The sequence below is a fragment of the Xenopus laevis genome, chromosome 6L, assembly GCF_017654675.1.
Source record: "Xenopus laevis strain J_2021 chromosome 6L, Xenopus_laevis_v10.1, whole genome shotgun sequence".
In the NCBI taxonomy this organism is placed as follows: Eukaryota; Metazoa; Chordata; class Amphibia; order Anura; family Pipidae; genus Xenopus; species Xenopus laevis.
Window position 1 is genome coordinate 20,679,134 of NC_054381.1, and position 25,059 is coordinate 20,704,192.

The 25,059-nt window shown below is 40.1% G+C and overlaps 1 protein-coding gene across 10 annotated transcripts in view; it reads left to right on the top strand.

The window, feature by feature from the left end:
• Positions 1–25,059, top strand: part of pard3.L (par-3 family cell polarity regulator L homeolog) — a 417,717-nt gene that overhangs the window by 105,073 nt on the left and 287,585 nt on the right. For all 10 annotated transcript variants that reach the window (XM_018267171.2, XM_018267175.2, XM_018267173.2 and 7 more), the window contains one exon: positions 15,979–16,159. In XM_018267171.2, coding sequence (XP_018122660.1) covers positions 15,979–16,159 — 181 coding nt within the window. The remainder of the gene's footprint in view (positions 1–15,978; positions 16,160–25,059) is intronic.

The window sequence follows — 25,059 nt, forward strand, 5'->3', positions numbered from 1 at the left end:
CCCTTAAGGTGTCAAGAGACAAATTACGGAAAGATCTGTTATCCGGAAAACCCCAGGCATTCTGGATAACAGGTCCCATACCTGTATAATCTAATTTCCCTTGGCAGTTTGCTAGTGTTTTGTCGTTGCAATTGGGCCAGTTCCCTTGTTTTATCAGTAACATCTGTATATCACACCATTTACAATCACATACACAACATTATCTCACTTGTATGTACATTTTGACCTGCGCCTTTGCTAAAACAGCGGGTGCCATATGTACTTGCACAGTAGCTCAGGGATGTGACCTATGTTTGTTTCCATAGAAAGCCTGCATGTGTGAGAGCCATCCTCATGTAATATCATATTTCCTCTGTTAATTGCAAGCAGGTTTTTTTTTTACAGTATTTACACCCAGTTCCTAAAGTGCTAATTGGTGCCAGAGACTGATCAGCGCTGAGGAGCTGTAAAGCTTATGAACCCGGAGCACATCTCCAATAAATGTTTATATTCTGCACGTTTGCCTAGATTGATGGCAATAAAGACGCACGCTTTAACTAGAGGGCACGGTTTTATTCCCAGTTTTGCTAGCGAGCAGAGCCATTTTGAAAAGTTGCAAGAATAATTGGTCACAATTTGCAGTGGCAACATATTTTTGTAATTGAAATAATTGGGAAAATGAATGGAAGTCGAGTCTGCGCTCTCTTTTTAATTGGAGACTTCATTTGCCTAATACAGTACAAAACAGAAGAATATTGGCCACTTCCACTGCTCTACTTGTGATCTTCTGAATATCTTCGCTCTGGAATCATGTTGTATGTAATAGGGATGCACTGAACCCAGGGTTCCTATAGGAAAACAAGGAAGTAAAAAATGTTCTTCCTTCACACTCCTAATTTGCATATGCAAATTAGGAGTTGGTTCGTTATTTGGCCGAATCTTTCGTGAAGGATTCGGGGGTTCGGCCGAATCCAACATAGTGGATTCGGTACATCCCTAATGGTTAATGAAGTGCTCACCCACACCCATTGAGGTTAAACTTTAGTATTTTATACATTGTCCTGTTTTGAGCAGCATTTCATTTGGTTTTCGGTTTTTAAAAGTTGTATAATTATAGAATTATTTTTTATTGACTTCCGATAAAGGTCACGGACCTGTGAGCTCTGTGAGGCTCCAATTTTATTATCATTGTTACTCCTCTTTCTATTAAGGACTTCTGTTTATCTTCCAGCCTCTTGCTCAAACTGCTGCTGCTCAGTTGCTAGGATAAATTGGACCTTAGCAACCAAATAGCTGCCGAAATCCTAAACCGAAGGGCTCCTGAACATAAAGCAAAATTAATGGGAAAACACATAAAAAACACAAATTGCTAATTTCTCTTCAATATTGCTATCTACATCATGCTAAAAGTCAAAAGGGGTTGTTCACCTTTGAGTTAGCGTTTAGCATGATTTAGAAAGTGATATTCTGAGACAATTTACAATTGGTTTCCATTTTTTTTTAAATTATATATGGTTTTTGCGTTATTCGTTTTTTATTTACCAGCTCTCCAGTTTGCAATTTCAGCAATCTGGTTACTAGGGTCCAAATAACCATAGCAACCATGCATTGATTTGAATAAGAGACTGGAATATGAATAGGAGAGGCCTGAATAGATAGATGAGTAATAAAAAGTAGAAATAACAATACATTTGAAGCCTATGTTTTTTTAGATTTTTCTTTTTGGAAAGAAGATGGCAAATAATTTAACTATAAAAAATAAAAAATAAAGACTAATTGAAACAATGCTTAGACTTGGCCATTCTATCAAATACTAAAAGTTAACTTCAAGACAAATCACCCCTGTAAAGGAGAACTAAACCCTAAAAATTAATGTCTAAAAATGCCATTTTATATAATAAATTTATTGCACCAGCCTAAAGTTTCAGCTTGTCAATAGCAGCAATGATCCAGGACTTCAAACTTGTCACAGGGGGTCACCATCTTGGAAAGTGTCTGTGACACTCACATGCTCAGTGGGCTCTGATTGGCTGTTGAGAAGCTAAGCTTAGGGCTCGTCACTAATTATCCAGCAGAAAATGAGCTTCCCCTGTAATATAAGCTGATGCTACAGAGCTGATTATTAAATTCTGATGCTAATTGCACTGGTTTCTGTGCTGCCATGTAGTAATTATCTGTATTAATTACTAATCAGCCTTATATTGTGACATTTCTATTCTATGTGTACTGTATATTGTGAGTGGGTCCCTAAGCTCAGTAAGTGACTGCAGCACAGAGCATGTGCAGTGAATCAGCAGAAAGGAGATGGGGAGCTACTGGGGCATCTTTGGAGACACAGATCTTTACTGCTAAAGGGCTGTGGTTGCCTTGGGTTGGTACAGAAGCACAAAACAATGTACAACATTTCTAGCTACTTCTTTAGTTAAAGGGATCCTGTCATCGGAAAACATGTTTTTTCTTCTCAAAACGCATCAGTTAATAGTGCTACTCCAGCAGAATTTTGCACTGAAATCCATTTCTCCAAAGCGCAAACAGATTTTTTTTATATTCAATTTTGAAATCTGACATGGGGCTAGACATTTTGTCAATTTCCCAGCTGCCCCTGGTCATGTGACTTGTGCCTGCACTTTAGGAGAGAAATGCTTTCTGGCAGGCTGCTGTTTTTCCTCCTCAATGTAACTGAATGTGTCTCAGTGAGACATGGGTTTTTACTATTGAGTGTTAGATCTACCAGGCAGCTGTTATCTTGTGTTAGGGAGCTGTTATCTGGTTACCTTCCCATTGTTCTTTTGTTTGGCTGCTGGGGGGGGGAAAGGGGGGGTGATATAACTCCAACTTGCAGTAAAGAGTGATTGAAGTTTATCAGAGCACAAGTCACATGACTTGGGGCAGCTGGGAAATTGACAATATGTCTAGCCCTATGTCAGATTTCAAAACTGAATATAAAAAAATCTGTTTGCTCTTTTGAGAAATGGATTTCAGTGCAGAATTCTGCTGGAGCAGCACTATTAACTGATTCATATTGAATTTTTTTTCCCCATGACAGTATCCCTTTAAGCTTTAGTTCTCCTTTAAATTAAAGGTGACATTTTAAGTCATGAGATTTTAAAGCACTAGATAGCTGAAAGTTACTTTTTTTTTAAGATTATATTTAGTTTGCAAATTAAAATTTTCGGACCAGTTCAGCATTCGCCCAAGATGGCCTAAACTCTGCTTTGTATAAAAAGTCCATTGTATTTCCATTTGTTCCCTTAGTTTGGTTATTCCATCAGTAATACATTCATGCATGGTTGAAAAACGCCATTAACTTTCCATGAGTTTTACTGTTGTTGCACCCTTATTTCAGCCAATTCTTTCACTACCTATGAGCGTATTATTATTATTATAGCAGGGACACAAGTTATTGCTGTGAGCCCAACATATCATTAATTAGCGCCCCATGCTCTGCTGAAAGCACGGCCCCCTCTCCAACATGTACGTCCCCCGTGTGACTTGAATTCCAATGAGCGACACCGCTATTCATAAACCAAACGAGAAAGGAACAGCTGGTGAGTCGGAGACCAAATTACGAGCTAAGGACATGAAGGTAAATGCAGCAGCCCACACGACAACACAACAAATGAGTAATAATGAGAGACAGCAGCTCTGGAGAGAGACAGCTAATACATCTCCATCTACTCACACTCCAGGGATGCACCTTTACTCGCTGCTGCACTTCTCTATAGAAAGCCTTCTTGTACATCCAGGGTTATGTTTCCCCGTTAACGACTCAAACTAAATATAGCTGTAGGCCTGTTCAGTATTATATACCTTTATTTCAATTCCACATGCTGGTGGATCATTAAACCCCTCTAATTACTCAATGGAGGTATGGGATCCATTATCTTGAAACCCGTTATCCAGAAAGCTAAGCATTATGGGAAGGCTTCCTCCCATAAAATTCATTTTATCCAAATAATCCAAATTTATTTTTAAATTATTTCCTTTTTCTCTGTAATACAACAGTAACCTGTAATTGATCCAAACAAAGATATACTGTAATTAATCCTTAATGGAGGCAGTACAATCCTATTGGGTTTAATGTTTAAATTATTTTTTAGTAGACTTAAAGGAGAAGGAAAGCTACGGAGGCATTTTAATGCCAATAGATTAGCTGCAATAGTGCAAGCTAGAGTGCAATATTTATTCTGTAGAATGTTTTACCATACCTGAGTAAAAAGCTGTAGAAGCTCTCTGTTTATTTAAGATAGCAGCTGCAGTATTAGCTAGGTGTGACATCACTTCCTGCCCAAGTCTTTCCCTGCTCACTTATAGTTTTGGGCTCAATACAGAGAAGGGAGGGGTGGTGGGGGGAGAAGAGGAGCAAACTGAGCATGCTCACACCCGGGGCAATGAGGTTTAAGCTGAAGGCAGGAAATCTGATACAGAAGCCCATGTATACACAATAGAAGGAAAGAAATGCTGTGTTTCTTTTGACAGAGGACTCAGAGCAGCATTACTTTGAGGGTTTACTGGTATATTTAGGTGGACCTTTCTGATAAGGATTACTTACCTTTCCTTCTTCCTTAAGGTATGAACATCCAAATTTTGGAAAGATCCAGTAGGGGACTATCGAGCTAATAAAGATGCGCAGGTTGAGTTTCCATCGACCTGCACCCGACCCTAACCCGTCCTCTCCCAACCCGAACTCGGCCAGGCCCGCTTCGTCCTCTCTATTCATAGACCCAAGCCCGCCCGGCAGAGAAAGATGAAGCCGGGGCAGGTGCAAGTTTATAAATTCAGGGAACAGAAGCCAACAATGTGAGTTTGTGGGCTGGGAGAGTAGAAGGTAGCGATCAACTTTAACCCGCCCACAACCAGAAGATTTTTTGCGGTATCCGGCCCAAACCCTCCTGACTCATGGGTAAACCTGCGATTTTCATGCTGGCCCACACATCACTACTATGTACTGGAAAGATTTGGGGCTCATTTACACCTTTAATCAATTTTTATTTTGGGGATATTTCATTATTCAGTCTGAAAAAAGCTGTACTAGTCCAGCGATCATTTGGTCCTGCTGAAAGTAGAAAAGCAATTTATCTGCTCTCAGTTGGATTAGGCTGCTCTTTTAGATGGATCTCTTGGATTTTTTTTTTTCCTGGTGCTGTTTTTTTTTCTTTTTCCTTATTTCTTTTCCCATTTATGTTTTCCCTGTATATAGACTAAAGCTGGCCATAGATGTAACAATTACGAACTTTCCTGCGACCATTCTCAGCTTTGTGATCCAATCATTGGGCCCTAGGGCCCACGATTGGATCAGCCCAATATCTCCCAGCAGTAAATAGTGGTCGACCTTTGAAGACACCAATCAAAATGTCTGACCTGCCCAATCGATGAGCGATCGTCTCCCGCCATACACGCACAGAATATCACGCAAAGTTTTTTTTTTTTTTGGACAATCTTCTGTGCGTCTGTGGCCACCATTATTCTCTCTGCGGCTTGCTCATAAACTACAACGCTTGGGGTTATCTTCATGTCTTGGGAAATTATTTATTTGCCCCCATGCAGAGTATAAAATAGATCTGTGCTTTGTGCCTATTATCTTTTCAGCTCGTTCCTCTCCTGACATTGCAGGTTCTATGAATAGAGCAGCCCTTAGATTTGTATTCGTTATTCTCCTATACCCACTTGTTATTACAGTATGAGCGTTTAGCCACTGGGATCTTCTTCACTGATCTATATACGTAAAGGCCGTCTCCCATAGACTCAATTTTATCCAAATGATTCAAATTTTTAAAAATGATTTCCTTTTTCTCTGTAATAATAAAACAGTAGCTTGTATTTGATCTCAACTAAGATATAACTAATTATTGGAGACAAAACCAGCCTATTGATTTTTTTTAATGTTTACATGATTTTCTAGTAAACTTAAGGTATGAATATCCAAATTACAGAAGGATCCATTATCTGGAAATCCCCAGGTCCCGAGCATTCTGCATAACCGGTCCCATACCTGTATATGTTAAGCGCTAAGTGGCGAAAACCTTTGGGTTAATTCAAGATTTACCTTTTTAACTTTTCCTCCATATTTTCATTCTCACCTCCTGAGATTAGTCATAGCTGCAAAGCCATTAAACCCGATTCTGGGAATTGTGTATCCTCTTTTTCTGTTAATTAATAGTCGCCATTTTCTCTGGTGACCCCCTGATCCGAAACTTATTTAATATGGTTACAAATTACTTATCAGAAATGCAATCAGTTGGTTGCTTCTTTTTAACGATCTTCAAGCTTTCAGATCATTTGCCAAAATATTAACAGCGCTGATTGTTTTAGGGCTATGCTGTAACTGGCTGCTGTTAACCATTAAAGCTTTTTTTCAGGCATATGCATTGATTTTTAACAATTGAATAATAATCCTGTTGTAGGTTTCAATGGAATGCCAGCTAACACTTGATCCCTAGGTTCGGCTCTACGGAATTTGAGTTCCATTTTAAAACTTTAGGGGTTATGTAGATCTATGACCAGACCAAGATGAAACATTAATCAGGAAGCCTTCATTTTCCTGCTTGTTTTTATATGTCTTATTACAAAATTCTCCTTTTTGGTTCCAGCCTTTTGGGATGTTTATAAATTGGAATAATGTGTATCTCATTGTACTCCCTATTGTAGAATACAATGACATTTAATCAATATAAAAGCACAAGACCATATTCTGAATGCTTTTAGACAGTTCCTGGAACTCCCAACAAGTTATAGTGAAACATGTTACTAGAGTTGCAATTAGGGGATGTCCTCTTTTCTAGCGAAAAAACCCCACCTTCTTATACTTTTATCTTTTCCCCTATTATTAACATTGGGATCAAACATAATTTCTAGCAACCAGGCGGCAACCCTAGTTGCAACACGGACAGTAAACTCCTGCCAGGGCTAGTACTACAAGTTTGTAATACAGGTATAGGATCCCTTATCCGGAAACCCGATATCCAGAAAGCTCCGAATTACGGAATGGCTGTCTCCCATAGACTCCATTTTATCCAAATAATCCAAATTTTTTAAATGATATCCTTTTTCTCTGTTATAATAAAACTGTAGCTTGTACTTGAGCCGAATCCTAATTTGCATATGTAAATTAGGAGCGGCGAGGGAAATTGTGTGACTGTCACAAAACAATGAAGCAAATGGTTGCCCCTTCCCACCCCCTATTTTGCATATGCAAATTCAGATTCAGTTCACTATTTGGCTGAATCTTTCGCAAAGGATTCAGGGGTTCGGCAGTATCCAAAATAGTGGATTCGGTGCATCCCTACTGCATATAAATTATATCACTAAGCGCTGTTATACATACTCATTTTACCCGTTTAAGGCCTCCATACATGAGCAGATATAAGCTGCCAACGGATTAAGTCAACAGGTTATTGGGCAGTGCATGGGGCCCTCAAACGGGCTTCCCGATCGATATCTGGCCTAAAGTCGGCCAGACATTCAGGCAGGTTTAAAAATTCCATTGGATCGAGGACTGCATTGGTTCATTGATACGGTTCTCGATCCGACCCCCATATTCTTCTCTTTGTGGGCCCAACAATAGGATCAGCCCAATATTGCCCACATCAAGGTGGGCATATCGGGGAGAGAAACGCTCGTTTGGCGACCTCCGTATCTCCATATGTATGGCCAGCTTTTCATTGATTATCCATAGAAAAAATGGAGCCACGGCTCCTCTTCACTTACTGCTGTTCTAATTGTTCAGGCCAACAGCTGAAACAAAACAAAAATGACTATACTGGGCATGACTCCATGTGTGGTATCTATCGTTCAACTGTGCAGAATTGGCCACTGTATGGCTGCTTTTCGCTTTCCTCTAGCCCAATTATGTTTGGAGCAGACATAACCCCTATAGAGACTTTGTAACAGGTGCAGACAGAAAAAGATGAAGATGTAGGAGACAAATTGTGGCAATAGGACAAGGTAGGAAGAAGTTGATACTGTGCTAAAGGGAAGGTTGTGTAGTTTGCCAAAGGTTGGGACAGCAGATGGAGCATAGCTGCCATCTATCAACTGATTTCAAAAGACTCCCTATTTTTGATCCTTTTTTCCTAGGAAATATTTGTTGTCTGGGAAGTGCTGAGCCACATTAGACTTTTCACTATTGGCCCAAGCTTTGCTATTGTGTTTTAATAGACGTGCTTGTGCCTTTTATAAGCATTACATCTGCTCAAACCCATTAGAAAATGTATTGACTCGATTGAAACTTAGTTCATTAAATTCCTCAGCACAATCAGTGTATGAACTACAAAAGCTTTTACTTGCTGGGTCTTAATGTTTGTCCTTGAAGAAGCATGAGAACATCGCTCCAATAAAGTCAATCATTACAAATAGCATAGAGAATGGAGAACAGCAATTACAGAGGTTTTGCTGATTATCAATAAAAGTCTTCATCTTGGAAATAAAGTGAAACTCTGAACAAAATATTTGCCGTACTTTTTTTTTTATGGATTACATTCCACCCATATGTGTATCCGTTCATTCCTGCCCAATGTTGGCCAAATGTATTTGATTTTGGGTTTTACATACACGGCAGGCTATTTTTAACCTCACAAGGGGCCTTTACCTCAAAACATTTTATCCAGAAGAATTTCAGAGAGCAATTTCGAAGAGCATATTGGCGAGTATTTCCATTATCTTGCGGGCTAGAATTTATTTAATCATCCTTGTCAGTTGATAGAGTGAGCAGTATTAAATAGATAGTCATTTGTGTAGAAAAGATAAGTTAGTTGAATGTCAAGGACAAGTGGAGTCTATTCCTTTGTTCTAGCGAAGGTCTGAAATGATGAGTGGAACATTGGGGAATCGACGAATGTTTGAAGTTTTTCACGTCTGTCTCTGGATGGATTTCTTTTTAAATCACATTCTTCTTTGCTTTGGTATGCAAATAGAGGAGCGCATCAGTACACCCTGAAATGATAGAGAGCGCTCAGAAAATCCTTCTGCTTGAACTTTGATGATGCCAGTCAGGACTATAGAAAGGTGGAGCAAATCTCTTCCTAATAATATATTGGGCTGAGACATGTTTTACTTGTTTTATCTCCTTTACTCTTATAATACCATTTTTAGTTCTTGTTCTTCTTGTATAGTGTAAACGTAAGGGTAGAACAGACACAGGGATTAATCATGCACTTAAAGAAAAAGTCCCAATGTAAAAACCTAAAAGGGTTATCGTCTCACCAGTGATAGGTCTCATGCCCCAGACCTACAGCTCGAGGTGGGGGTATCCAACCAAAGGAGAAAACGTCAGGCACTCACAGATCCCACAAAACAGGCTTGTGAAAGAACTGAGAACTTTATTTAGGCCACTAAGTAGATTAACACATAGCCTTTTGCGTTTTGTGCCAACTTCTTCATAGTTTGTACAAAAAAACACACGGGTATACCAGATATATTCCCCAAACCCACCAATCAAGTCTGTTTGTGGGATCTGTGAGTGCCTGTTGTTTTCTCCTTTGGTTAGAACAAAGTCCGAACATTCTAAGAACTATTCCATTGCAGTGCCACTGGGGCCTGAAAGTAGTAAGGGTTGTTGGGGCTTAAAGGTGGTCATACACAGGTTGATAAAAACTGTCCACTAGGACCGTCCAGATCGAGTAGACTGCATTTTGGCCCATGTATGGACCCAACAAGCCTGCCATCTGGCTGAAGATCTGACAGATATCCGCTAGATTTGGAAATTCTGTTGCACGACTAGCATATAAGCTTGTTGGTGTGGTTTTCAGCCAAAAGGTCTCCATACGTTCCTCTGAGGGATCAGCACGATTTGGCGCAGCACGTAGATCTGCCAGATCCACCCCAAAGACCTCACCAAGCCAGAAGATCGGCCAGCCTACTTTAAAGGAATTGTTCAGTATAAAAATAAAAACTGGATAAATAGACAGGCTGGGCAAAAATAAAAAATGTTTACAATATAGTTAGCCAAAAATGTAATGTATAAAGGCTATAGTGACTGGATGTGTAACATAATAGCCAGAACACTACTTCCTGCTTTTCAGCTCTCTTGGTTTCTTTCCACTGATTGGTTAACAGGCAGTAACCAATCAGTCACTTGAGGGGGGGGGCACATGGGTCATAAATGTTGCTTTTAAATCTGAGCTGAATACTAAGGATCAATTGCAAACTCACTGAACATTTATGTCCCTTCAAGTCACAGAGCTGCAAAGCAGGAAGTAGTGTTCTGGCTATTATGTTAGACATCCAATCACTCCAGCCTTTATACATTACATTTTTGGCTAACTAACTATATTAAAAACATTTTTTATTTTGCACAGCCTATCTATTTCCCCGTTTTTATTTTTATATTGAACTGTTCCTTTAAGTAAATAGACTGTGCCTGTCAACTTGGTCACTATTGTTTATTGGCTTCTGTATTGGTCCAAGTTGATGGCCTCCGTGGTTGATTTCAGATGGTTTTTGGCAAACTTTGAGCTAAATGGTCATGGAATGCATAGTTCTTGATATGGCTCTGCCCATGTGATGATATAATATGTTTGTTCAATGACCAAGTGTGAGGATTCTACTTTTTTGATGGAATGAACAGGTGGAAGACGAGACCCCTGGGGTCCTCCAACATCTGGTTCCTCCATTGTCCAAGGGAAATGTCCTGGTGATATGGCTCATCCAGTTCAAGGAAACATTGAGAAGTTTTCCCCATGCCCCTATTGGTTTAGTAAGTTAATTTAGTGTAATTACTATTTATATTCGTTATAAGAAATACCCATATGATCACATTAAAGATCTATAAATATTCCAATTGATGGGCGTAGAAGCAATGTGAGATTCGTCTTGCTTTCATGGGAATGTCTCTGTGAATTGTCTGTTCCTGTCTGATGGGTGACAGAAAAACAAGCGAGTCTCAAAGCAACGTCTGTATTGAAACGAGCAGATGATTTCGCTGCCTCAGCGTGCAACCATCGCCTGCCTCATGATGTTAATTACCCGCGTATATCTTCCTCTCCACAGAAGGGACCAAATGGGAGGCTTTTGAAATCTCCCCAGCTCCCCTAAGTTTAGCAAAATGTTTTTTTTATGATCTTCTTTGGAAGGCTATAAACAGTGAGCCCCGTCAATTTGCATTTGCCATCAACTGAACAAAGGGCTGTTTTGAGCTGTTTTGTGCCATCTGGTGGACTTGTATTTAAGATGATATAGACTTGGTTCCACAGATGGTTTAACTTTCCTGCCAGTCTCAGAACAACGTCTCTTTTTAAGACAATTCTGGATGTTCGTCTGAAACATGTTTTTGTCTAAATTAAGCCACAGTTATTGGGGGAGGTTTATTTTTTCTTTTGGATGAGTTAACGCTTCATGTGCCGTTCCTTGATTGACCCTTTTGTATGAGAAAGGCTAGGGAAAAGATTTGGGTAGCTTTATCTTAGAAGATAAATATATCCATAGAAAAATATATAATTAAAATTAACAGATGTGTTTGCAGGTACACATACACCCAAGTTCAGTGAAGTGTAGTCTGGCATTGGGCCCAAATATCTCGGAATCTGTTATTGGTTACCTTTATTTAAATATAATTGGCCCTATTTGTAAGCAAGTTTTGTAGTTTGTTTCCCTTAATTTATAGTCCGGAGCTCAAAGTATGGAAAGGCCATCTCCAATAAACTCAATTTTATCCAAATACAGGCGTGGGACCGGTTATCCAGAATGCACAGGACCTGGGGTTTTCTGGATAACAGATCTGTTATTTGGATCTTTATACCTTGTCTACTACATAATCATGTAAACATTAAATAAGCCCAATAGACTAGTTTTGCTTCCAATAAGGATTAATTATTATCTTAGTTGGGATCAAGTACTGTTTTATTATGACAGAGAATTTTTTTTAAAAAAAAATGTGGATTATTTGGATGAAATGGAGTGTATGAGAGACAGCCTTTCCGTAATTCAGAGCTTTCTGCATAGCGGGTTTCTGGATAATGGATCCCATACCTGTAATCCAAATATTTATAAGGATTTCCTTTTTGTCTGGAGTAATAATAAAGCTGTAGCTTGTACTTGATCCCAACTAAGATATAATTAATCCTTATTGGAAGCAAAAACAGTCTATTGGGTTTATGTAATGTTTATATGATTTTCTAGTAGATTTAAGGTATGGAGATCCAAATTACGAAAATATTTATCCGGAAAATCCCAGGTCCCGAGCATTCCAGATAATAGGTCCCATACTATGTTATAATAGAGGTGTGTTGTCCCTTTAACAGAAGCATCTTTATAACAACTAACAACATGACCACTGTGGAACCACAAACTGCCTAAAATCTAATTATAATTTTAGATTTAGTTCGATTTGAATAGTTAGATTTGTAACACATTTTTATGTTCTCTCTATAAGGACTAATTTAAGCAAAGATACATTAACTTATAAATTTGTTTTTCTTATTATGTGGATATTACATTGTTTCACTGTAACGCTGGTTATTGTTGGATTTGCTTTTTTTTTTTGTGTGTAAATGTGCTTTAGTTTTGGCCATAAACTATAAAACATGTCTCCCTGGCAATCTATTTCAAACAGCACAGATGAAAAGCATGTGGCAACATTCTGTAAAGTCTGGCCGTGTATTTATGTATTTCTGCTCTGCATTATGCCCCATAGTGGGTACAAAACAAGAACAGATAAGCTGTTTTTCTTAGCAGCACCAGCAAGAAATTGGGCACAGCAGATATATGCAAAGAATAGTGCAAGGGTCTTAATATTGCAGTATTATTCTTTTGATTGCTGCTGCATCCTATTGTGTTTGTTTACTGTCAAACACATTATTCAGTAGGTTTAAAGGACAAGGGAAGTTAAATTAAAAAAGTAGGCTAGAAATGTTGTACATTATGTTTTGTGCTTCTGTACCAGCCCAAGGCAACCACAGCCCTTTAGCAGTAAAGATGTGTGTCTCCAAAGATGCCCCAGTAGCTCCCCATCTTTTTTTCTGCTGATTCGCTGCACATGCTCTGTGCTGCTGTCACTTACTGAGCTTAGGGACCCACTCACACTATACAGTACATATAGAATAGAAATGTCACAATATAAGGCTGATTAGTAATTAATACAGATAATTGCTACATGGCAGCACAGAAACCAGTGCAATTAGCATCCGAATTTAATAGTCAGCCCTGTAGCATCAGCTTATATTACAGACCAACCTCATTTTCTGCTGGATAATTAGTGACGAGCCCTAAGCTTAGCTTCTCAACAGCTGCTCAGAGCCCACTGAGCATGTGAGTGTCACAGACACTTTCCAAGATGGTGACCCCCTGTGACAAGTTTGAAGTCCTGGATCATTGCTGCTATTGACAAGCTGAAACTTTAGGCTGGTGCAATAAGTTCAGTATATAAAACATGGCATTTTTAGCCCTATTCATTTTTAGGGTTTAGTTCTCCTTTAATAAATGCTCATCTTTTCTAAGGCAGATTAGCTGGTATTACAATGCCAAGTGCAGGAGTATATCCTTTAACCTGCCTGTATAGTTTTTGAAATGTGCACAGAATCTGTACTTCTTGGAGTATGTTTTATTAACGTGTATGCTTTTTTGTGTGTAATATGAATTGTATGGTCTGGGGCGGGTAAGGAAACGTAACTTCATCTCATTATGTATGCTTTGTATGCAAGAGACAGACATTGGACATGACTTGATGAAAGAGATAAAAAAATTACAAACTCCTTGCAAGTTGTAATCAAACTTGGGACCCTGGTCCTGCAAGGCTGATCACCATACGGTCCCAAAAGAAAGTTGAGAAAAAGCAAATTTTATAGAAATAAAGGAGTAGCTCTTGTATAGGCTGGCTATCTGTGAGTCAGAGATCATGGTTATGTTTGTTCTTGCACATATGGAAGAGGGTCTCCTACAATGCTTCTCTCCCGCAGTTTCATGCAATGTGAACTGGTTGGTAGCTGGGATTGTCCTTTCAGTGCAGTTGCAGTGTTTTATATAGTTTTGGTCACCCTAGGACGAAGGCTCGAGAAATTATTCTATTTCACGCATGTCCTGGAATGTTGTACATACACAGTTAATATTGTATATGACAAGTTTTGACTTTCTGGCCTGGTCTTTGTCTGTCTGTAATACCGCTCTTACAAGAGAAAAAAATGATCACATTAAAGCAATTCTGTCCAGTTTTGCAATCCAGCTGCTTATTCTCATTCCGAGGCTCAGCGTATATGACACCGCAATTATTTCTCTGTAACAAACTGCAATGCTACGTTGGGAAGCTTATTATAGCTCTGGTTGAGTTGAAAAATTGTTATTATGAAAGCAGCCTTGGAATGACTGCGTTTGACTTAATGTCCTTTACTTTTTGTATATGTATGTTTAACACAGAAGAGTAATGGCTTATGTCTTGTGTAATGTCTTCCCGTACTGCGGCCAAAGCTGAAGTTACAGCTAAAAGTCCAGTTTGAAGGGAGGTTCAATGTCCTTCATGGCAGTGACACAGTTCCGTCCTTAATTTTAGCCACAAAACACCAGTCTTTAATCACTTTAGCCTGAATTTTGGTGTTTTTTGAGGAGACGTACTCGAGGCTCATGTGCAGTCATTAACTGCTGACTTAACTGGGCAGAAGTCATCCATGTTCTACTAATTCCAGGTTTAGAAGGAATATTACATACCTCCCAACATTTTGGAAATAAAGAGAGGGACAACGCCCATTTTTGTGGCCACACCCCCTAATTACCATGTTAATTTTACAAAATTTGTCAGGTTATGAAAGTTTGAAATATTTAATTTTTTTTCCAGCTATTACAGTTTTGCTAATGAAGGTGAACGGCCCTTTAGGGTAAGGGAACACAGGCATATTCGGGGGGGGTTAGTTGCCCCAGCGACAAATCTCCTGTTCTTTGGGGTGACAATCTCCCCAAACTGCCTTCCCCTATCTTCCCGCCTGGTCTAATGAAAAATTGCCAGCGAAATGGAACTCGTGGCACTTCCTCGTGAGGCACCTTCGGGCGACTTCGGACAACGAATGGCTGCAAGTGCCATCCCGCTGGCGATTTATCATTATAGCCGGTGGGGAAGGCAGTTCGGGGAGATTGTCGCCCAAAGAAGAGGGGATTTGTTGCCGGGGCGACTAATCTCCCCGAATCTGCCCGTCTGCCCTTAACCTGAAGTTGTGAGTGTAACTTTTCCCAAGGGACCTGTTATCTTATATTGTTGCAATTACTTATTTGCTTATCTCGAAATTGTTACAAAAGTATCTTATCTGCTGCTCTGGCTGTTCTGGGCTCTCTGCCAAAAGCCAATTAAGTTAGAAACATTGTTTCTTTTTCTGGCTGTTCAGTGCAGAAAAAAACGGGACTTTCCAGTACAAACAAGGGACTGCGGGTTGAGCTGTCAAAAAAGGGACTGTCCCTCTAAAAACGGGAGAGTTGGGAGGTATGATTATTATTACATGGAGCACCCTGGTATGATGTTTATATGAGAAACCACTTTACACCATCCCAAAATCTTTGCCTTCAAGGAGACATTAAGTTTCCATTTTGAATGAATGATTTATTTAAGTGATTCTGTCGTGGGCACACAGGTTTTTTATAGGGCTCCTCCAGCTAAATCCTATACTGAAATTTGTTTTTCAAGAGATCAAACTAATTTATTTTTTTTTATATTTAATTTTGAAATCTGAAATGGGGCTAGACATTAGTTTCCAAGATGCCCTCAGTCATGTGACTTGTGCTCTGATAAACTTTACTGCTTTAGGGTAGTGGCGCAACGGGAATATTTGTCACCCACGATTCTTTTAGACACGGCTGTGTGTGACAAATCTCCCGAAAATGCCTCTCCATTGCCGATAATTGAAATCGCTGGTGGTATCCCCAACTGATTGCTAAACCACCGAAGTTGCCTCTGGAGGAAACTTTGGGCGATTTTCTATTCGGGTATATTAGTACTTAAGGTGGCAATGAAAGTTTGGAATAAAAACATATGGGTGTTAATCACTGTGTTCATTTTGTTAAGTGCCTTATTTTTATTTCCTTCAACAGCTTGTGGTGATCTATGATGAGCAAGATCCACATCATGGGGGCGATGGCACCAGCGCTAGTTCTACTGGCACTCAGAGCCCAGAAATATTTGGTAGTGAGCTTGGAACCAATAGCATGTCTGCCTTCCAGCCTTACCAAGCAGCAAGCGAGATTGAAGTCACCCCTTCTGTCCTGCGAGCAAGTAAGTGTTGTAGTTTCTGTATAGCGTTCAGCTGATGGGGTGTAGTATTTAGGTGCAGTATTTTAGGTGTGTGGAGTTGAAGAAAATGTTTTCTAGTAATTTCTGTTAAACAGTTGATGTTTTTCGTGCTCCTTCGATAGTCACGCTGTGCTTCCTTATAGTTTTTAGGAAACAAGTTTAGCACCCCTACTTTAATACAGATAGGTAAAAGCAAAATACATCCAATAGCTCATTTTTCATCCTATTTTATTATTATTATCACATATTTATAAAGTGACAACATATTCCACAGCACTGTACAGCATAAAGCTTTAGAAAGCAGCCAATAACCGAAACAAGAGGTACAGGAGGACATGTCCAAAAGAGCTTACAATCTTGTTACTATACACCCAATAGTTTGCAACCTGCTTTTTATTTGAAGACATTAAAAAAATGTTCCTGCTGTAAGCAAGTGAAAAGTAAAAGGCCAGTTGTTGATTAATTTAATATGTGTAATGTGTCACCAGCCTATCTGGAAATGCACGGGCTGTCAGATTTAATATTAATAATTTTCATGGGTGCAATGGGGTAACCTCTCTCTTAGTCCGTTTGTTTCCAGAGTCAATAAATCCTATGAATATATTTTTTCTTTTCTCTTTGGATCTCATAAACCTTATGCAAATGTGACTAAAATTGAGTTCTGGGGTATATTCCCCCTCCCATTAAGGTTAGCTCCTTTTCCACAGAGATGCTTATTTCCCTTTTTCAATGTCTTTTGTATTTGCTTTCTACCTATCTGTACCTTATGGAGATATGCCCATCTTGAGGTGGGAGAAATTGGGCTGATCCGATCGTGAGCCCTAGGGCCTAACAATCGGATCACAATGAGGAGAATACGGGTGGTCAGATCGAGAATCACATCAACGAACTGATGCAGTCCTCAATCCGACCTGCCCAATCGACATCTGCCTAACTTTCAGACAGATATGGATCAAAGACGACCCATAAGATGGCCCCATACACTGCCCAATAAACTGCCAAATTAATCTGTCAGCAGCTTATATCTGCTTGTGTATGGGGGCCTGTAGGACACCAATATGTTTTCAGTTCAGTCAACTGTAAGCTCTGCTAGTGCTAAGTAAGTTTTTCCAGAGTTCCAAGGCTCATCTTTCATGGGAAATATCTGATACATGCCTATATCTCACAATTAGATGTAAATTTGTTTTGTACTGGGTCAAGGTCCATTATCCCCTCAAGATGGGACTTAGGACAGGTCGTAGTGATGCAGCTGGCCAGTTTAGGCACTGGCAAAATGATTTTTATTTGTGTCACTGAATCCTTTTGGCAGATAACATTCCTAGAGGAAAAGACTGTTTTCATCGTCTGAGAGTACTTGACTTATTTTACCTTTGGGTAGGACAATTCTAGAACATCTTTCATGTTTACAGTCCGATAAAGACAAATATACATGCCATTTTCCACCTGAAATGAAGTCATAGTGGCTCCGGGTCCAAAGGTGAAGAATTCAAGGGCTAGACATGTCATTCGTTTCCCAGATGCCCTCAGTCATGTGACTTGTGCTCTGATAAACTTTTACTGCTTTAGGGTAGTGGTGCAACGGGAATATTTGTCACCCACAATGAGGTCATGGTTAATGTAAAAGATCTAAAAGGTCTTTAAAGTGATATCTGGCTTGTTCCATGAATGTGCCGGTATTTTAACCCACTTTCGGTGCAAAATTGCCTGTATTGAACTCCACTATGAGTCATATCACATTTTTTCCCCACAAAAAACGGTGAAGAAATAACAGAACCCTCAATTATATCTCCTAGAGCCGTGTGGAAAAGCTTTGTTTAAAAATAGAAAAAGCAAACGTCTCAAGCGACCAGTCTGATTTCCAATAAATGGTCTGCAAATAAATACATTGCCTTCTTTCTGTGAGTTCATTACGTTGTACCTTGCGTTGCAGCCGTGTGTTTTCCAGTCCCTTGCCATTTCTATGCAAACACCTTTAGATTGTGGCAAATTTACATTGCTAAATATGAAAATATTTTCCCCAAGTATGTAGCCTTAGAGGTATCTGCATCCATCACAAATGCCGGCTAATGCCAACACATAATACTACAGAGATCCCTTCTGAGGCATCACAGGCCATATCAACGTGCGTGTCCGTGTGTATGCAAAACCGTTAATGGAACAGAACTTCATCTGCTCCCTTGCCATTTGAAATAGCCATTTTTAAATTTGCAATTCTTTCAGTTTTCTCGCGTCCCTGAAGTACATTTGTTTGTAACTAGATGTTGATGTATATTTCTGGGTAGGTTGTGCACAGCTGATGATTGTTAAAGCAAACTAATATTTATTCCCCGCTGAAATGGGAACTGGAGACGCAGGTGAAAATTGTCCAACCTAATGAGCAATTTGGCAGTTCACATGGAATGTCTGGCAGAGACCAATCAACACTGGCCCTACTGACTGGTACACCAAGTGCGGCTTCTGCCTCTAATGAATTGGAGACTTGTAAAGTGCCTACAAACAGAATCACACACAAGTCATGCACAGGTTTTTCCATTATGGGGCTTTTATGCTACTTTTTGGAGAATTTATTGTTGGTGATAAAATCTATTTGGAAATTTAAGGGTCAGGACACACAGGCAGATTCAGTGGGGATTAGTCGCCCAGCGACAAACATCCTCTTCTTTGGGGTGACTAATCTCCCCGAACTGCCTCCCCTGCCTTCCCGCCTGCTAAAATGTAAATCGGCACGGGAGGATGGCACTCGGAGCGATTCCTTTTCCAAAGTCGCTCGAAGTTTACTTGTGAGGCAACTTTGGGCGACTTCAGAAAACGAGTCGCTCCGAGTGCCATTCCGCCAACGATTTACATTTTAGCCAGCGGGAAGGCAGATTGGGGAGATTATTCGCCTTGAAGAAGAGATTTGTCGCCAGGCGACTAATCTCCCCGAATCTGCCTGTGTGCGCTGACCCTAACATGTAAGATGTGACGAGGCTTACATGTTAAATTTCCAAATAGATTTTATCACCAACAATGAATTCTCCCAAAAGTAGCATATAAGCACCACAACGAAAAACCTGGGCGTGACTTATGTGTGATTCTGTTTGTAGGCACTTTACTAGTTTTAAAATACTAGTCTCCAGGCTGAAGCAGCACTTGGTGTACCAGTCAGTAGGGCCAGTGTCGATTGCAGTAAATGAAAGTGGCCCCAGTTTCTTGACATACAATGGAGGCAGAACATTGCTGCATCCAGCAGGACCATTGGGAATGCCGCTTTTATGCATCAAATGGCTTATAGGAAATTGGGGTCGTTTTTGAGCCCATTCTACAACAGGCAGTGTATTCAAGTTGTATTTTAGTATTTTGACTGCGATGAGACATTTTTTAATTGTAAAGGGTCATACCAGGGAGGATCGGACTTATCAAGACATTCATTATTGGCCCTATCCAATAACAAGCGAGTTTGAAGATGAGGCTGTAGATGGTGTTAACCACATTCATGTGATGGCACAAAATTGTTCAGATCGTTAATGGAGAAATGTGTGTGTGTTTTGTTGTAGAATGATATCACACATTAGAACCAAGAGGTTGTGACATTCCATGAGATACCTGGAAGCTAAGGATGCCTTTAACAACTTGAAAGGGCCGGTGTTTGAGGTTCAATTCCCTTTATTTACAAAACGTTAGGTGTAAGCTGTGCTGGTTGGCCTCACGGTGGGAAGAGTTTCCATCTGCAGAAAGAGCAGTTAAGTGGGACGGGCCGTGGAGGGTCCCAAACACACCAGTCATTTATCTGATTTTTTTCTTGCCTCAATTCATGATCACTGTTGCTTCTTTCCCTGCTTTGTCCTTTTTCTTTCTCTTAAACATTTGCTGCTTGATTGCTGTAGTTTTTTTTCCCATATAGACCAGTGGTTGACAAACTTTGCGGCTAACAACCCTGTCTGGAGTAGCCCATCTTGGAGGTCAGTTGCAGCAAGCTGTTGGCTGAAGATTTTTTAGATGTTTTTAGCTGGCCGTAGATGTAAAGATTTTTAAAAGATCCAACCGTTATTGTGAGACCACGATCATCTCAAAATGATCGGTTAAATGTACGATGTGTCCATCAACTAAAAAGACAATTTCAGGCGATATTGTCAGCAAAACTGAAGAGTAGCTGCCTGCTTGGCCCTGCAAACATAGATAGATTGCACTGGGACCGATAAAGATTTTTAAACCTGGCCGATCAATTTTCTGACAGATGTCGGCCGAAAAATCGTAAGATATGCGATCGTTCGAATCCCACTAACCACTCGATAATTTGACGGATTGGTCGGACTGCACTGAAATCGGTCGTTCACCAAAGAATCGTTGCGTCTATGTGGACCTTTAATGTAGCCATACATGCAGAGATCCGCTCACTGAGGTGGGCAATATCGGACTGATTCAGTCGTGGACCATGGGGCCCCGAAGATCAGATCACAGTGCTGAGAATACAGGCTGTTGGACTGAGGACCACATCAATGAACCAATGTGGTCCTTGATCTGATGGGACCCTGCCAGATTGACTTCTACCCGATTTTCGAGCAGATATCGATCGATGGAAGCCTGTTGGAGGGCTCCAAACACTATCCAATAAGCTTCTGACGGTTGCAGTTTATATTGGCCAGTGTATGACCACCTTAAGATATTCACTAAATGGCCGTCCTGGCCAAATATTGGGCCTCAAAGGGGGCTTGTCCTAAATAAGTCTCAAAGCCAATGTTGCCTCACTTCTCTTGCCTTCAATCCCTCCCTATCACTGCTCGGCAGTAGGAATCCTCGGTGGAAAAAACAATCTCCCTTCATGGAGTTAACGATAGGTTTATGTCCCCCATTGGGGTTGAAAGCATTTGCTGATCCGATCCCAGCTACACACAGGTTCGTACTTCTTGGGGTGTATCCGTATAGTGTAGCATATGTTGAACCGGGGATATGTTCAGAATGCAAAAAGCAACTATATTAATACAACCCAGTCCCAAATTTTGACATTTATTTATCTGCTTTCTTTGTTCTTTTGAGATAACCCTTGTGCTAGTAACTCCTCTTCAGTGTTTCAGTTTACCAGTTGCGCATAAATCTCAAAAAATTTAAATCTTTGTTATGAAATGTTTTGGGTTGTTTTTGCCAAACCAGTTTTTATATATCTATATGATACCAAATCAATTTCATGGTCATTCCTTGGTGAACCCCAATATTGCTTATAACAAGGAAAGCAAGAGTTTGGCATGGGCTAGGTTGACTGCTTTTTGTCTCATGTAGGCAAGCTTTATAGCAAAGTGATTTTCGGGGCACCTGGGAATGACTTTTTACTCTCTTGCAGCACCTGCTAAATATAATATTTACTTGGATCTGAGGAGCTTGGTCTTGTGATAAATTGACTGTCTGCTGTGTGCTCTGAGCATTTTTTTAAGGAATTCATCTTTTTATTGTGATCGATTTCTTTTGTGGCATTGTTGAAAGGCCAGTATATTACCTTTATGGAATTACTGAAATACCTTAAAATGTACTTTGCCATCGTGCCGTTATTTAGAGGACTGTGTATTACTTTCATTGAGTTGTCCACGTAACGGGGCTAGGAATGGAAGCAGATCTGAGTTGCACTATGGCAAGGAAATCATCGTCATCATCATTTATTTTTCATTCAGGTCTTAAAATACTTCTTTGGGGGTTTACTGTTTAACACTTTTTTCTACCCCTTTTATGTTATCACAAAACTGGCTCCGTTTATTAAATTCTTTAAGAAGACATACTTCCCTATTTGGGATGTGGACAACTCTGCACCACATGTACTTCTATTTATCAAAAGGTTTTTCTTCCAGAGACATTTTGCCATCAAAATATGTCAAATAATTTATTAACCCAATAAAACGGCACACTTCTTTTAATGGCGGTTTTGGTTGTTTTTGTTAATTGAAGGATATGGGGAAAAACATCCACAGTTTAAGTTTTTGTGAGCATTCTTCCTAACACATAAAAATGCTCACTAAAGGCAATACTATGTTGCCGGTGCCCCTCCAGCCTGCCCATTACACACACACAACCCCCATGTTGCTAGCCACGCCTCCCCTGTCCCCAAGAGCTATCGATCGCTTCCCCATCCCCAAAGCCACCTAGAGTGGCCGCTGCTACTCACTTTTCCCTGGGTGTCTCTCACTCCTCTGCTGGCAGCCTGTGGAACAGTGGTTTGATCCACAGACCACCTGCTGCCCCCCAATTGTTCCCTATTCTGGTCTAATCTGGCCCTAGTATACACACATGATCTTGATTTATTATTGGACTGATATACAACATGCAACTCTCACAAGTAACACCTTTTCTGGAGTTGCATGATACCTTTGTAATCCTATCACTGTAACCCCACAGAATCACACCTCTGTGAGTTTCAGATGTCACCTCTCTGAAGAGTTACAATGTGCCATTGCGATTGGATTAGTGGAAGAGTTTATATGCTGAGGATTTTCCACGCCAGTCAGTTGAACTGAAGAAGCTGCTCAGATGAGTAGTGAAACGTCTTCAATGATTACTCAGCAAGTCCAGTTGTTTTAGAATTACTTATACTAGATATAAATATAAAACTATATAAATATAAAAATAAATAATTGCTGCTGAACAAATCACAGTTTGTGCCGAATGTTTCCACAAAACTTACAATTTGACTGCATATATTCCATTCATGTTATAGTCCTGCTTTAGCATGCCATTTATCCAAGCTCTCCCTCTAATATGCATGATGTCTGGCACAGAATGCCTTGGCACCAAGTCTCGTCCGCTGATGTCGGCAGCAACCAGTTGATAAAAATCTTGTTAACTGCTGTGATCTCCAGAAGGGGTTTATGTTCCCTCTACCCTTGCCAGGAATAGCCTTGTGTTTCTTTCCTTGGCATGCCTTTCCCAATCTGGATAGTTGTCCGTCTCAGGTCCATTGTCACATGTCCAGCCGATGGGTTAACCCTTCATTAAGTGTATTGTTCAGATCTTTGTTATCCCATTGTTTGTTTTAAAGACCAAAACCATATTTAAATGGGATGAATAAAGCGGGTACTTGTGTTACCAGTTCTACAGCAACTTGCAGCTCTTTTTAGAGAATGACTGGCGAACTCTTATAAAGTGACAGTGACATGCCGATATATATATACGTACATATAAGTAATATATAAGTAATATATAGTAGGGATGCACCGAATCCAGGATTCAGCCTTTTTCAGCAGGATTTGGATTTGGCCGAATCCTTCTGCCCAGCCGAACTGAATCCGAATCCTAATTTGCATATGCAAATGAGGGGAGGGAACTTGTGTGACTTATTGTCAAAAACCAAGGAAGTAAAAAATGTTTTCCCATTCCCACCCTTGGATTCGGGGGATTCGGTACATCCCTGATATATAGTAATATATTGGTTTTGTATAACTCCACTTGCGTCTCTTCAGTTTTGTGTTTCACACACACTTCTTAAAATGAGAAAGTAATATAATTAGGGTTAACGGGTAAAGCTTGGTGAACATCATGCAACGCATGCACCACTTTGCAATCATTTATAACAAATAGGCTAAGGGTAATGAGGTGCAGCCTTAGCAGGTGGAGAGAAACCAAACCCATCCACTCCCATGTGATTTGCTTTTTCTCTGCACACACTGAAGCCTAACCTGGCATAACCTAGAGACAAATTTGGGATGCTGAGTGGTTGAGTTCTGCAGCTTCTAAAGGGCTACAGGTTGTCCTTTCTAACTTTAGTCTTCATTAATCTGGCTATATGCTTAAAAATCCTCTGCAGGACCAAATCAGGCTGATATGACTGGCCAACCAAACCTGCCTGACAGATATCGAACTGATTTTTGGCCAGATATCTGTTGGGAAGGCACCACACGTGCAGAGAACCTGCCAAATCCATAAAAAAATTTGGCCCAAAAAAAATTTGAAATTTTTTTGTCCAGGCCCTCATAATCCTGAAAATAATTCTGAGATTAAACGGAATCCCAAAGTGATGCCTGGATTCGGTGTATCTCTAGTTTAAACGGCATCTTACATTTTGCTGTGTAAGGCCTATGGCATAATTGTAGTTGTAGCATTGATCAGACAACCTGCACCTTTCTCTTTACTGTAGAAATTGCTACGGGTCAGCACAAATTTCATCCAGGACTCCCTGGTGCTCATTTTCATGTGATAATCTTGCTTTGAGGGGGTTTAATTTGTAAAGGATCTGTTTTCATAGCTGCTAAAATAGAGTGGACAAAACTTGTGCCATAGGCCTAAGGTCATCTCATCAGGAATGTCACCCAGTTTCCAAAAACATATTATTTGATGCAGCTCTAAATTAAATACAGCCAATTCACGGTTTTCCAATTTTAACTAGGGCTTCCAGCACCTTTTCCATTGGGTAACATTTGGCCGTGTTCATTAGGCAAGTTCTAAAGGAAAGAAGAGATCACCTTGATTAGACACCACACTCGCATCAGTTGTGTCAGAGAAGAGACAGTGATTGATTACCCGCCGGAGGGATCCGTGACTCTGGTCCCTTCCATCTGTCTTCCCATGCGTGGTAGAAATACCAGTGGATATCTTCATCAAACAGAAACTTTGCATGGCAAAAACTGACAGTTTTTCCAGGCAGCCTCTTGTTATGCAACATTTTCATTTTTAAAGGAATAATTATTATAAATGATAAAAAAAAGCTGGGTATCATTCATTCATCGTTATTACCATCGATCAGTAGAATGAACTCAAGCAAGTATCTAATAATGTGCTGTCATTCTGCTCTGTGCTTGGGATAACATGCCCGTGGGCTGCCCCCAGGCTCTCTTTAATAGGATTTTTGCAAAACACCTCAACGCAGTCTGTTCGATCCCCATTGCTCCATTTGGCGTTTGCAGTTGCTATGGCTTTTAGAGATT